The following is a 15,118-nucleotide window of genomic DNA, read 5'->3' as shown; positions in this document are numbered from 1 at the left end:
ACAGACACCAACACGGAGAACTCGCAGCACAACGGCCCGGCCACAGCATCCTAAGCGCAAAGCGCGTCACTGTCAGCCTCTGCCGCACACCCGGCATCCAGAGAGCATCTTGCAGTCTACGATGTGGGGCCCGCGCCAAGACAGGCCAGGGTGAGATGTCACAACAGTGGGGACAAACACCTTACAAGCTACCAGAAATGGATGGAAAAACACACCTATAAAGAATGGCTTTGGACACGCAGTACACTGAGAGAGCAATCCCTTCCTGGCTGTGCACAACTACCCTTCTAGTATGGTGACCTTGAGCAGGTGACCCTCACCTCTCTGTGCCTCAGTTTACTTATGCATCAGTATGACAGGTATGACAGTAATACTGACCTCTCAGGTCAGTTATAGAGATTAAAGGACTTAATACCTATACACTTACAAAAAGTCCTGGGCACATGGTAAACATTCGATAAATGTCCACTATCATCTTACCACCACCACAGTTCAGGAAGGAGTTTTATTACAAACCTAATGAGTGAAGTGTGGGTTTCTTTTTTTTTTTTTGAGTGAAGTGGGTTTCTAAGGAAGGTATACACACCACCCCTGCACACCCTGGCATCAACGGACACGGTGCACTGACAAGCGAGGTCCACAAAAACAATCGTTGAGAACCATCCTTTTGAAGTATTAGGTAAAACAGGGGTGCCTGGCTGGTTCAGTCAGTGCAGCATTTCACTCTTGATCATAGGGCTGTGGGTTCAAGGCCCCACACTGAGTGTAGAGCTTACTTTAAAAAATGGGGAGCACCTGGGTGGCTGTTAGTTAAGTGTGTGACTCTTAGTTTCAGCTCAGCTCATGTTCTCACAGTTTATGGGTTTGGGCCCTGCGTCAGGCTCTGCACTGGTGGAGACTGCCTGGGATTCTCTCTCTGTCTCTGCCCCTCCCCAGCTCATGCTCTCTCTCTCAAAATAAATAAGCTTTAAATAAACGATAAAATACAAGATAATGTACAGAAACAAAACATCACTGAGCTGAGATCAAGCTGAAGATCTAAAAAAAAAACCCACCCCAGCTCTTGTGCTCAACTTCTGCTCAAGAGTGCAGCCCAAGTCCTGAAATCACATTCAGGCTTGCCATACTTTCTGTCAAACCTGTAATACTGAAATGACAAGATGAGACAAGAGGTGGGAAGACAGAGCAAAAGTCGGTGAGCTAAGGATTAAGATGACATCCTACTTCTGACACATTTTCCGGCAGCTAGGCACCACTAAGCAGAAAAGTAGCATTGTGCCACAGAATCCTCAACTCTCAGAGGGGAGGCAATTACCCCACTGTCCACAACCAAGCTCTGATGGTTTAAAAAAAAAAAAAAAACAAAGAAACAAAAGCTGATATCAAAGCAGGAGGAGAAGAACCATCTACTCTTGGCTATTCACTTTACCTTTTTCTACTCGGGCCGTCAAGCGCTCCAGAGGGCATGTCTATTCCACATGTGCGTTCCCAGTGTAAGGGGGAGCAAGATGGGACGCAGGGTGGGTGAGGTGACCGGAAGGATAGACAGGCTTGCAACCCATAGCCCGTAAACACCCGGATCCACATCCCATGACGATACCCTCTCCGGGTCATATGGCCCGTAAATGAGTGAGCTCAGCCACTCAGCTAGGAAGATAAAGCACCGTGTGGTCACAGTCAGCAAGATCAGCATGTCAGGTACCACTCTCGCAACAAGTACTATCATGACTGTCCTCAAGGGTCTTGATACAAAAGCACTAGGGTGCATGAGGGAAGTATGAGATTATCATGCACCAGCTCGCAATGAACTAATGAAATAAGAACTGGATATGGTTAGGGGGCTCCTGGGTGGCTCAGTCAGTTAAGCAGCTAACTTCATCTCGGGTCGTGATCTCACAGTTCATGAGTTCAAGCCCTGTATCAGCTCATTGCTCACAGCTCAGAGCCTGGAGCCTGCTTCAGAATCTGGGTCTCCTTCTCTCTCACTGTCCCTCCCCAGCTTGGGCTTGGGCTCTATCTCTCTCTGCATCTCAATAAATAAATTAAAACAGTAAAAAAAAAAAAAAAAAATTGGATACAGTTAGAAATGAGAGGGGAGGTAGCAGACTTATGCAGTAAGTGGGTCTGAGAAGTGTATGCCTCTTTGATGTTCAGAAAGCTAACAGATGGGGAAACTATGTGGCACATGAAATGAGTCCCTGCAAAAAGTTACTTATTAGAAGTGAGCGCTCACTAAGACCAAGTAAGAAATACATATTCAAATACATAGGATTGATAAAAACTCGGAAATTATTAAGAGAACATCGGACACAGTAGCCAGGCAATGGATACCTAAGATACGAAACCAGACATAGCCTTCCTAAGCAGTATGTGAATTTTGTTCTGAAAGTATTCAAGTCAAAGACTCCCAGTCATGGGGTATAATGGAGATTCTTGCCTTCAAACTCAGAAGGTCCTTCAATTTGACAAGGGACAGACGTTCTTTTCTAAATATGGCAAAATCCTATTTTGCATTTTTTTAAAACAATTTTTGCAAGGAAAGACGATAGGGGAGAGGCACTGGCATGAAAGCAGGCCGTAAAAAGTTAACTGGGAAAAAGGACAGAAGAACAGAAATACCAAAAATCAAGCAGATTAGAAAAGGCCAGCTAGTCCACCGGGGCAGCCACGCCAGGGCCTGCTCCCTCGGAACCTGGGGCAAACACTTAACAAAGTATCCATGATACACTACAGTCAGACTAACAACACAAGACGTAAGCTTCTGGGAGGCCCGGGTGGCTCGGCCAGCCGGCTCAGGGAACGATCTTGTGGTTCATGAATTCAAGTCCCGCGTCGGGCTCTGTGCTGCTTCAGATCCTATGTTTCCCTCTCTCTCTGCCCCTCCCCTGCTCACACTCGCTCTCAAAAATAAAACATTAAAAAAAAAAAAAAGAGAGAGAGAGGTACGCTTCTGGCTTACCATGTGGGCACAGAATGTCTTCATTAAAATTTAATTCCTCCTCCTCTTCTTTCCTTTCTTCTTTTGATTCATCTAATCAAAAGAAACAGATAATAATCATTCTAGCTGTTATATCTGAAGGTCAAAGAAGCAGTGCCACTGTGCACAATTATGAACAAAGAAAACTTAAAACATTCTAAAAATCAGACCCAAGCGATTCGTATATGGTTATGCTAGGAAGCGTTATGTTTCTTTCCCTTAAAAGGAAAGAAAAATATCTGAATGGCAGTTTTACTTTTTAAAGATTTAGATTATGCAAGAAAATGTTCTTTTTTTTCTAATTGGAAAATACTTTACATCTCCTTCCATTAATTCTAGTCAAGCTATTCAGAATACAGGATCTTAGACCAAGTTAATCATCTACATGTCATGTTATTTTCACCTACCTATTCTTTTAAGGGTTGAACAAAAAAAACCTAGAAAAGGCTAATGAGAAATAAGGACTTAACCTTTAACGTCAAAAAGAACTACGCTTTTCCTGTTAACATTTCTCTTCCAATATCTGCTTTTCCTATGTGTCTGCACTGTGTCGCCATGAATTTATACTTGTGTGCATACCAGGAACACAATCAAATAAAATAAGTCTTAAGCATAAGGAGATTAGAATAGCTATGTAGGGGCTTTAGTTTATGTTAAGTACACATTTTTAATACACTCAGGATTATACGTAAAGAATATTTACTAATCATTAAAAAGCTCAAGTGGAGGGGCACCTGCTTGGTTCAGCTGCTCAAGCATCTAGGTCCCAGGGTCGGGTGATCAAGCATGCAGCCTACGTGGGATTCTGTCTCCCTGTCTGCCCCCCTTCCCCAGTTGAGTACGTGTATGCGATTTCTCTCTCAAGTCAGTAACAAATGAAAAAGAAAGGACACTGACCAGGTAACTGTCACCTCACGCTGTCACATACACAAACACAATGAACTTCTCAAATAAATACCCATGGTTAATCTCAATGGTAATTTTGAAAGGCACAGCCTTGACACTGCTAGATCATTTTTCGTCTATCAGACTAGTTAAAAACTGATGGGAATGGTATACTCTATGCTGACAAAAGCACCGAAAACCAAGCCCCCAATATACTTTCTGGAGAAATTTGCCAATACGTGTCAGTACATGGCAGACATATGCGGGTATGCTGTGGTATAGTTTATGACGACCACCGACACAACAGTTTATAACATTACCTTTATTTAAGGTGTTGCCGTTCATCTTCCCGTTGCTTTGGTCAACGTCCCCATCTTGCTCATCTAACTGTTCGAGAGCCAGCTGGCGCCAGCTGCGCAAGGAAGACTTCCCCACCCAAAATCCGTCGCTGCTGTGGAACAAAGACCAGGTAACATCATGCAAGCAGTACTTCTGACGCCTCCAGCCCTTTCTTTACTTGCAAAGGCCACAACTAGAATGAATTACTAACATTCAAAATCTGTTGTTGTCCACACGATTTTTAGCCCACTCCTGCGTTCTGGCCATTTCTCCTCTTCACTACGGAATAGCACAGATTCCAGATTCTGGTTCCATCCCCAACCCTGCCTGGCTTCCTCAGTTACTTTCACGCCCAACACAACTCCGCTGGCTACTCTCTTTCACGTGACTAGTGTTCACAACTACAGAGAGCTGTGCCTTCAGGGACACCTGCAGGTGCTCACACACATCCACCTCTACATACAAACACACATTTGAGGACCGTTTACAGAATAATAAAAAAAATACTGAATAATCTTTATTTGGAAAACATACACCTTAAATTAAACCCAGACATAGTAAGGGCCATTCTAAATGCCACCTGACTTTGCTGGTTTCTGGGTGCAGGATACTCTGTGGAGTGGTGCTCAACATACTCCAAGTACCCTGGGTATCTGACAAGGGTGCTCCAAGGGGGACCATGTGTTAATTCACATCATGTTCTCTAAAGGGGGAGACCCCAGGCCTGCCAGGAGTCCTGATAATTCCACCCCCGAACACACACCAGCACACTGCTTGGTTTGGTCAGACGGCAGATCCACACCTCTGCTTCTACTTTTCTAACAGAGGGTGTACAGTCACAAAGGCCTTGTGACCCGGCTTTCTTCATCTTTGCCACGGCGGCAATCACTGCGAGATTTAATCTGGCCGTCAACCACTGCATCACTCTTTCTTTGAAAAATCCTAACTGCTGTTGTCTCTGAGAAGCCATTTCGTTATTACTTCTTACAGCTCTTTCAGTTTGTCATGAACACCACGCACTGTGTAACATACCCCTTCACTGTTGCTTTGAGCAGATTATTAACAGTTTTATAATCTTCATTTAGTTGATTCTTCAGACGTAACACACGACAGCGTTCTACCACACACTCCTTACACAGGGCTTTCACTAGAGGGAATGAAAGGAAATGGTTCACTCACAGACTAAGTTCCTGTTAGGTGTCAGTACTTCACAGAAGACAGATTTCTAAACCAAAGTCACATGTTTTGACAGCAGAGCAAATTAGTATATATCCTACATGACTTAGGTGATAGAGTTTTCAAAACATCAATATTGTTCTATACATAAAGAACAATGAGAGATGAAATGTTATCTTACGCTACAACTACCTAAGCCATCTACTACTTTCAAGACTTGGAGCATATTTTACAAGACTGTAGTTAAATAATGGGGGCTCTAAGGCTGGGGGGCGCAGAGGAGCGTCAATATATCTGACAACTATAAATGTAATGTTAAATGACAGCTTCATGGGGGTATGAAATATTGGAACACTTCAAAGCACAGAACACTAAAGGAAAAAGCACCACCAAGGCCCCAAACTCACAGCTGTAGGAATCGTATGAAATGTGATTTCTTTTTTTTGTTTTGTTTTTAGTTTATTTACTTTGAAGGGGGTGGAGAGGGGCAGAGAGAGAGAGAGAGAGAGAGAGAGACCCAAGCAAGCCCTGCACTGTCAGTGCAGAGCCCAAAGTGGGGTTCAAGTGAGCCACCCAGAGACACCTGAACTGTGATTCTCTGGAAGATCTAATCACTGCTTAGTTCACCGATCGTGAAACAAAAAACTGGGAAAGCAAAACTCCAGATGTGTACAAGAGGTCTGAATCTTGCAGTTAAATGTGTTTTTATGCAGTAAGTTGTACACAATCAGAAAACAGCATTTAATTTTGGAGAAAGGGGGAGGGTGGTCACACAATTTTGGCCTTGTGTTGCCAGTTTCTCTTTAGAAAGGAAAGTGTTTTGAGGAGAGATGGATCAGAAGCAAACAGACTATGGATACTATGTGGTTATACATCCAAGGTAGCATCAAACAGCTTCTATTCATCAGCTAAGTGAACAATTTACAAAAGTCAAAGTAGAAGTTGTGCAAACCACCAGACCAAGGTTCAAGTACTTTTAAGAGTACTGTACAAACTGATACAATACTATCACATGGTTTCTTCAAAAGGGAAATTCTGTCTTTGAGTGGGCAAAATCCACCATCAAAACTCAAAGAAAAGTGTCAGGTTCTTTTCTAGCATTATAAATATGTGAGGTCTAGGAGCACCTGAGTGGCTCCGTTGGTTAAGTGTCCAACTCTTGGTTTTGGCTCAAGTCATGATCTCACGGTTTGTGAGTTCGAGCCCTTTGTCAGGCTCTGTGCTGCCAGCAGGAAGCCTACTTGAGATTCTCTCTCTCTGCCCCTCCCCTGTTTGTGCACTTGGTCTCTCTCCAACATAAATAAACCATAAAAATAAAATAAACTTATGAGGTCTAATGCTGTGTAACTTCTCTGATTAGGAAACCCTTTCTGCAAAGTATAAGGAACATCCAGTCTGGCTGTCACAGTTTGGGTCAGATGATTAGAGACCACAGATGAGGACTTAATGGACTACTTTTTCGGCAGAGAAAACACCTCGAATTACCAGTTAGTCTTGGTCCTCCTCCATATCTACTATAGAAGATGTCAGCCGCATATTCAGATATTCTTTTCATAATTGATATCTTATCAGGATGAAGCTTGTCATGGGAACACAGGCAAGCGTGATTATCGATAGGCTTGGTGGGTGTCGATTCATCCAACCATTTCTGTAGCCACTCGAGAGAGACAAATTCATAGGGCTCTGAGGAAGAAAGCAAAAGAAAGCATCTATGTATTTTTACAGCTTTTTAACTAAGGGATATTCATTTTCCTCAAAATACAATACAAACTCTGTCCAAAGTTAGCAGAATCAGAAGAATCATTATTCAGGGAAAATGCTTTGAGGAGTAGGACGTAAAACTCCATTTAACTAACCCTCTTCTAGGTCAAGGAGCTGTGCACAATAGGAGATTGCACGGTTCCCTATGAGAGAGGCTGGTATTATTAACCACATTCTACAAAAGAGGCATCCACAGAGAGAAGTGTCTTGCTTGATAGCACAGCAGAGCTCTGACAGGACACCCATGATTGTTGCCTATAAGCCGCGCTCCGCACATCGGCTTGTAAATCGTATAACCTCATTCCCTACCATGTTCATTTCATAAATGATTGTCATAAACACTTTTCACAAATATGTGAAATACATCTGGAAATGAAAATAAAAAGGCTGAGTTCGAAGTTAGAAAATAACCTCAAAAAAAATTTTTTTTTTAACAAGTTAACCTCATCAGCTGTAACCACACTTTTATAAGCCAGTTTTTACCACTGAACTTTTTTCTTCATCCAAGGATACTGGTGTCAATTAAAACATATTTGATTTGCCCACCCAATCCATATCAGGAGCTATTTGTTATATAATGTATATCAAGAAAGTAAGCTATTTTCTACAAATTTCAGTATGAATTACTAGATTTGAATTGATATCAACTCTGATGTTGCAAAAATTTAGACAAAACCAAACCACCTCAAAAGGAGTTTTCATTTGGGAAAACAGAGTCCCAGAGTTCCCTAAGAGTCAAAATTAAAGACAAAGGGCCAGCTTTGATTACTTACAAAGATCTCCAGTGAGTCCCAGCATAAAACATAGAAGAAAACATACAGAGATTGAATTTACGTAATTGTATTATGTACTACTTCTGATGAGATCTGAGGGATAGACAATTCAATGCAAAGCCCGTTTTGACCAACTGTGTACTTCTCTTAGAGTTAGTGACAAGTCTAGAAAACTACTTTCCATTTTAAGTTCAGTGTGAAAACACTTCCATTTTTACAAAAACAAAATTCAGCATGATCACTCCCGTATTTGTTCTAAGACTATACACATCGTCAACTGAGAGCCTTCTGAGGGATCGGTCAGCCCTAATGCAGCTGCAGAGAAAGAGCTCATGACTGCCAAGTTGAGACCAAGGTCTAATCCAAGTTCTGCCACCAAGAAACTGAACTTGAGCAAGTCACTTAAACTCTCTATGCTTCAGGTCTTTTATTTGTAAAATGAAGGTAATAATACCTGCCTTCTACCTACCTCACAGGGATGTTGTTGAATGTAAAAGATAAGATATGTGAAGCATTTTGAGCTTTTTGGAAGAAAAGAGATATAGAAAAGTTAATCATACATTCACACAATATATAAAGAGGAGACCGTAAGATTCAGTATAGGTAACATGACTGTGGCACTCTACAATATATAATGGTAACGGCTAATTAAATTCAAAATACCTCCAATTTTATTTGGCATCTATCGAATTTAATCTGCCAGGGACAGAGTACGCCGGTTATCTTAAGAATGCAAAGACAAATGATCTCTGTCCAAGAAAGCAAAATGAAAGTCTTAGCATATCTAATCTTTTCTCAAATACAATCACATAGCTTAAAATTTTTATTAATATGAAGGCCATCAAAGGAGGGGAAACTGAACTGTGTGACACAGAGTAATATTCAACAACTATTCACCAGGTGTTCTCATTTCCCCAGTGCTGGGGAGGGAAGAGCAGACAATACCCACTATTGCTAACGGGAAACAGAAGCCGTAAGGATCCTGACTCTCACAAGAAAAGGAGTCCAGGAAGTACACAAAGCACTTCATGCTGAGGGCCGTCTGCTGGAATTGAAAGCCCAGGGTGGCTGTAACCCGGACCCATGATAACATTGTGGCTCACAGGCGGTCTGTGTGAGACTGTTTTCCTATCCCCTACTAGAACCCACCGGAAAACTTCCAAGTGAAGGTTATCGTTTTGGTTTTGAGCAGTTACAAATGAATTAAAACTAAGACATGAAGATCAGAAAAATCACATCTGATTTTACAGTAAGAGGAGGAAGGAAGAGAGCAGAGAGCGGCTCTGGGTTCTGATGGGATTCCCTTATTAATTGTACTGCTCTTCTAGACTCAGGGTGCGAGTTTTAGCGTGCTGTAGGAGCCATGGAGTGAAGAGGGACTGAGGTTCTCACAGCGCAGTCTCTTTCCATTGTCAATCTCCATTACTATAAGGAGTTGTATTAATCTCTGCCAAGAGTGTCCCAGAGAATCAGGGACGAGTTCACATCTCAAGAGTTAAGGCAGATCTGCTTCTGGGAAGTTTTTAAACCACTGACGTTTCTGTCCTAGAGAAAGACTCAAGGCAGGTCCTCCCTGATTTGTGGCCCAGCAGCCACCACAGGACTGTCTCCCCAAGGCATGCGTAATCAACCACCAGGGAGGGACACACAGTCTCATCAGTGAGGGGGAAATACTGAACCGTATGGTGTATCACCACTTCAGAGAACAGGAAAGCTTGTTACAGTATTACCCAAAGGGAAACGCACATTTTGGTTAAAGTTATGGGAATTATAAAAGTCTACAAAGACTGTGGCATCAAAAATATTTGCAACACTTCACCTAGAGATGATTTACCATTATTTAGAGATAGTTTATTTAAATTTCACAAAAAAGGGCCAAAGTGTTTGTGATCCTAATGAGACACATATTTTAGAAAGAGAGACTCTCAAAAAAAAAAAAAAAAAAAAAAAAAAAAAAAAAAAAAGACTCTCCTTTTATATAAATGTTCACAAAGACGGGTATGAGTTAGAAAACACCTCGCAAGAACTTGGATTGGCAGCACAAACCACGGTCATCTGTTTTTGGACTTTTCAACACTTAACACGACACAGATTTTCTACTCTGTATGTTTACTGCAAATGGGAGGGGAAAAGCTCCTAACTGGTAAAAGTATTAGTAACACCGAGATATTCTAAGAACACAAGAACAGTTTCTTCTAGGCTGAGAGCAGCGAGGCGATGCACAAGTATGTGCTAACCAGACACATCACACCTTTGGACAATGTCGTTTTTCAGAGAGTGGTTCAAAACTGCATTTTACGTTAGATGCAGTTAAGTCCCTTTCTCTTGTCCAGGGAATGCAGGAAACTAGGAAAACAGTTCAAAAAACAGATTTCTAGGTCTCAACTCTTTGCATAAATTTAGGGATCTGAATCATATTCATGTCCAAACCACTTCCAGTAATATTAAGGTCAGTCTCATTCTTTAGAGTAATCCCAACCCTTGGGACAGAGACAAATGCATTATTTAAAAAAAAAAAAAAANGACTGTGGCATCAAAAATATTTGCAACACTTCACCTAGAGATGATTTACCATTATTTAGAGATAGTTTATTTAAATTTCACAAAAAAGGGCCAAAGAAAAAAAAAAAAAAAAAAAAAAAAAAAAAAAAAAAAAAAAAAAAAAAAAAAAAAAAAAAAAAAAAAAAAAAAAAAGAAAGAGAGACTCTCCTTTTATATAAATGTTCACAAAGACGGGTATGAGTTAGAAAACACCTCGCAAGAACTTGGATTGGCAGCACAAACCACGGTCATCTGTTTTTGGACTTTTCAACACTTAACACGACACAGATTTTCTACTCTGTATGTTTACTGCAAATGGGAGGGGAAAAGCTCCTAACTGGTAAAAGTATTAGTAACACCGAGATATTCTAAGAACACAAGAACAGTTTCTTCTAGGCTGAGAGCAGCGAGGCGATGCACAAGTATGTGCTAACCAGACACATCACACCTTTGGACAATGTCGTTTTTCAGAGAGTGGTTCAAAACTGCATTTTACGTTAGATGCAGTTAAGTCCCTTTCTCTTGTCCAGGGAATGCAGGAAACTAGGAAAACAGTTCAAAAAACAGATTTCTAGGTCTCAACTCTTTGCATAAATTTAGGGATCTGAATCATATTCATGTCCAAACCACTTCCAGTAATATTAAGGTCAGTCTCATTCTTTAGAGTAATCCCAACCCTTGGGACAGAGACAAATGCATTATTTAAAAAAAAAAAAAAAAGGTCAGAATCATATTAAAATTGGTTTAGAAAGAACTCTTCAGAGTTACTCTTACAGGGTTAGCAATTTATATTCATCTTTTGTTTAAAATTATACCAGTAATGGAAAAATAAGATGTCAAAAACACAAAACCACAAGTACAATTATACTTGAGTATTTATTTTCAGAAATCAGAATTAAATTTCCTCTCTTCTTTACGTAGGAATTGGACATGGGGAAGTCCGTCTATGAAACGACAAAGACACATCACTACCAATGGCACTGCAGCCTTAAAAAGTTGGGATTTTCTTTCTAAGGCACTAGGTAAACTTGAATAAACATACACGGTAAAGGAATGAGCTGGGTTATATGTGGGATAATTCTTAAGAAATTAGGGGTCAGCAGAAAGCTCTCCTATTCTTAGCGTATTATTTGATATTAAACTTCAAATCAGTGTAATAGTATCATAAAAAATAGTACAGAGAAAAGACTGCCTGTGAAGACTGTCAGGGCAGTGAGTTGCTTCCATAACCCAATCAGATTTTTATTTAAGAACAAATTAATATCTCACAAAATAGAAATACCTGTAAGACTCATACATATGCAGAATGCTGACCTAAACCTTATAATTTGTTAAGAGCTTCCCATTCTGAAAAGTACTTGATAGTGAAAACTACATGGAATGCTATGCACCAAATTATTGCTGGTTTACATAGTAATTTTATAGTGCTTAAGCTGGTGGTAGTGGGTTATGGGAAAGGGTAGGGGAAAGTCTGCTCAAATACATGTGTGAACACGAAAGAAACAAGGCACAAAATGGCAGCAGTGCTGTCCCAGAATATCTTACAGACCAGCTCCAGCAGGTAACCTTTGGTACAGCTCCTTAACCTCTTCGTGTTTTGCTTTTCCTTTATCCACACTTTGCTTACGCATCTCAGCCATTTCAATACACCACTCCTCAAACTTGGAATTATCCCGATCTACCAGCTCTTGAAGAAAGGCTATTTGAAACAGAAAGACAAAAACTAATGTTTTCACGTTTTCAAAGACACAGAACCATGCCAATCTCTAAATTGTATCCAAATACTGGTTAGGATTCTAGTGGCAACTTCCTACTGCGGTCTAACTTTCTGTAAGAAATCTATAACCTGAAGACAAAAGTAAAACTGGAAACAGTCACTAGAATGATACTAGGTAATTCCCAATCTGCTTCTCTATGACTTTTCCAGACAACTGGAGCCATCAAATGGCTCACAAATACTGCTTCAAAACAGATGATGCCACAGACCACAGTCTAGTAGTAGGTAAGATAACAATTTAAGACTGCCCTGAGGCCTATAGCAACTCTTCCCCACCCCACCCCCCCCTTTTTAATTAAGTAAGCTCTAAGACCATGCCCATGGTGTGGCTTCAACTCATGACCCTGAGATCAAGAGTTGCATACTTTACCAAGTGAGCCAGCCTGGCACCTTGCTAAGTAGGTAAAACCTACTTGTATGCTTTACAAATTAAGCCAAATGTCTCCTTAAATACAGGTTTTCCTTACCTATAGAATTTTTTTTAATTGTTTTTGGTTTTCTTGGGGAAGGGCGGGGTCATTGGAATAGTTCTGTTAAAAGCTCTAAGCTCCTTTATTCTTTGGGTGCTTGGGTAGCTCAGTTAAGCCTCTGAGTCTTGATTTCATCTCAGGTCACAACCTCGGGGTTCCTGAGATTGAGCCCCATGTTGGGCCTGGGATTTTCTCTCTCTCTCTCTCTCTCTCCCCTGCCCGCCCTTCTCTGTCTGGCTCTCCTCCACTCGTGTGCACTCACTCTCATTCTTGCTCTCTCAAAATAAACATTTTTTTTAATGGTGCCTTTATTTTTAAAAACTCACTACTTTATTTTTTTAAGACTTTACTATGGGGGCAGCTTGGTGGCTCAGTCGGTTAAGCGTCTGACTTTGGCTCAGGTCATGATCTCACAGTTTGTGGGTTCGAGGCCCGCGTCAGGCTCTGTATTGACAGCTCAGAGCGTGGAGCCTGCTTCAGATTCAGTGTCTCCCTCTCTCTGACCCTCTCCTGCTCAGGCTGTCTCTCTCTCTCTCTCTCTCTCTCTCAGAAATAAATAAAAAACATTAAAAAAATTTTTTTAATTAAAAAAATAAGATTTTATTATAGATCTGAAGTGGGCTCTGTGCTGACAGCAGAAGCTCAACCTGGGGCTTGACCCACGAGATCATGACCTGAACCAAAGTCAGATATTGAACCGACTGAGCCACGCGGGTGCCCTGAGATTTTATTACTTTTAAATAATCTCTACACCTCATATGGGGCTCAAACCCACCACCCATGAGATCAAGAGTCACACACTCCACCAAATGAGCCAGACAGGCACCCCAAAAATTCACTACTTTAATGCAAATTTGGGATATTTACTTTCACTGACATTTACTATCTGTAATCAACCTCTCTTATTAAATTAAAGCAGGAAGTTCTTTTTTTTTTTTTTAAATGTTTTATTTATTTCTAGGAGACAGAGAGAGAGAGAGCGTGAGCAGGGGAGGGTCAGAGAGAGAGGGAGTCACAGACTGAAACAGGCTCCAGGCTCTGAGCTGGCAGTCAGCACAGAGCCTGACGCGGGGCTTGAACCCACGAACCGCGAGATCATGGCCTAAGTGAAAGTTGGACGCTTAACCGACTAAGCCACCCAGGCTCCCCAGTAAGTTCTTTTTACTTTTGTAATTATCTGTAAATGTTTTATTTATTCTAGAGAGAGAGTGTGAGCAGGGGAGGGACATAGAGGGAGGGGAACAGAAGATTCGAAGAGGGCTCTGTGCGGAGAGAGCGAGCTTGACGTGGGGCTTGAGCTCACAAACTGTGAGATCATGACCCGAGTCGAAGTCAGACACTCAAACGACCTTGTCACCGACCTGTGAGCACAGTATTCTAACATATTTGCCTTACGTGACTCTGGAAAACTGCTTACCTGGTACCTGAACAATTGTGTTGGGTTTCTCTTGAGTTTGTAGTCTATACACCAACATGTACGCATTTCGAGAGCAGTGAGTTCCTTTGCCACACTTGGGTTTACGTGTCTGGGACTTAGAAGGTTCTGCTGAGGTCGAGAAATAAAAGATAACTAAATTAGAATGCTTCTAGTATATTCATTCTTTTGCAGCGGGGGGAAGAGGGAGGACCATAGAAAACAAATTTCTATAATACACATTCAAGATACTTTAGCAGGGATCTGAAACATTTCAAGGCAACACAAATTCAGCACGCTCTTTAGATGCCTGAATATTAAACAGGCTTACTACCCTAAACCCCTTTGCCCGCCATATTCCATTTTTAAAAGATAAGAAAGCACTACTTTTCACAAAGAAAAACCTGGAACCAAATAAAAGGTACTACTGCTATGAGTTTATTTTAACACTAATTTTAAATTATAAAATGAACCCAGGGGCGCCTAGGTAGCTCACTCGGTAAAGGGTCCGACTCTTGATTTCAGCTTAGGTCATGATCATGCAGTTAGTGAGATCAACAGTGCAGAGCCTGCTTGGGACTCTCTCTCCCTCTCTCTCAGAATAAACAAACTTAAAAAGACTAAAAAAAAAAAAAATAGGGGCGCCTGGGGGGCCTCAGTTGGTTGGGTATTCAACTTCAGCTCAGGTCATGATCTCAGGGTTTGGGAGTTTGAGTCCCGTGTTGGGCTTGCTGCTGTTGGTGTGGAGACTGCTTTGGATCCTCTGTACACCCCCCCTCTCTGCCCTTCCTCCACTCATGCACTCACTCTCTCTCAAAAATGGGTATTTTTTTTAAAGGATTAAAAAATGAATATGATAAATCCAGATTATGACAGAGAAAACACCAGTGGTTCCCAGAGTGGAGGAGGGCGGGCAAACGGGTGAAACAGGTGATGGGGATTAGGAAGTACACTGGCAGATGAGCGCTGAATGATGTATGGAATTGTTGAATCACTACATGTTAG

The 15,118-nt window shown here is 41.3% G+C and overlaps 1 protein-coding gene across 6 annotated transcripts in view; it reads right to left on the bottom strand.

The window, feature by feature from the left end:
• The window catches only part of USP48 (ubiquitin specific peptidase 48), an 87,933-nt gene that overhangs the window by 27,907 nt on the left and 44,908 nt on the right, over window positions 1-15,118 (bottom strand). For 3 of the 6 annotated variants that reach the window (XM_039218743.1, XM_039218745.1, XM_039218747.1), the window contains 6 exons: window positions 14,117-14,245; window positions 12,002-12,151; window positions 6,863-7,060; window positions 5,234-5,348; window positions 4,183-4,313; window positions 2,960-3,031 (listed from right to left, as the gene is read on the bottom strand). In XM_039218743.1, the coding sequence (XP_039074674.1) occupies window positions 2,960-3,031; window positions 4,183-4,313; window positions 5,234-5,348; window positions 6,863-7,060; window positions 12,002-12,151; window positions 14,117-14,245 (795 nt within the window). Of the gene's footprint in view, window positions 1-2,959; window positions 3,032-4,182; window positions 4,314-5,233; window positions 5,349-6,862; window positions 7,061-11,309; window positions 12,152-14,116; window positions 14,246-15,118 lie in introns of those variants that run through there. The other 3 variants (XM_039218744.1, XM_039218746.1, XM_039218748.1) reach the window with 2 other exon arrangements.

The sequence above is a fragment of the Hyaena hyaena genome, unplaced genomic scaffold (genome assembly GCF_003009895.1).
Source record: "Hyaena hyaena isolate Hyena2069 unplaced genomic scaffold, ASM300989v1 scaffold_780, whole genome shotgun sequence".
In the NCBI taxonomy this organism is placed as follows: domain Eukaryota; kingdom Metazoa; phylum Chordata; class Mammalia; order Carnivora; family Hyaenidae; genus Hyaena; species Hyaena hyaena.
Note: the sequence above shows the minus strand (reverse complement) of the source record. Positions and strands in the feature narration are given on the sequence as shown.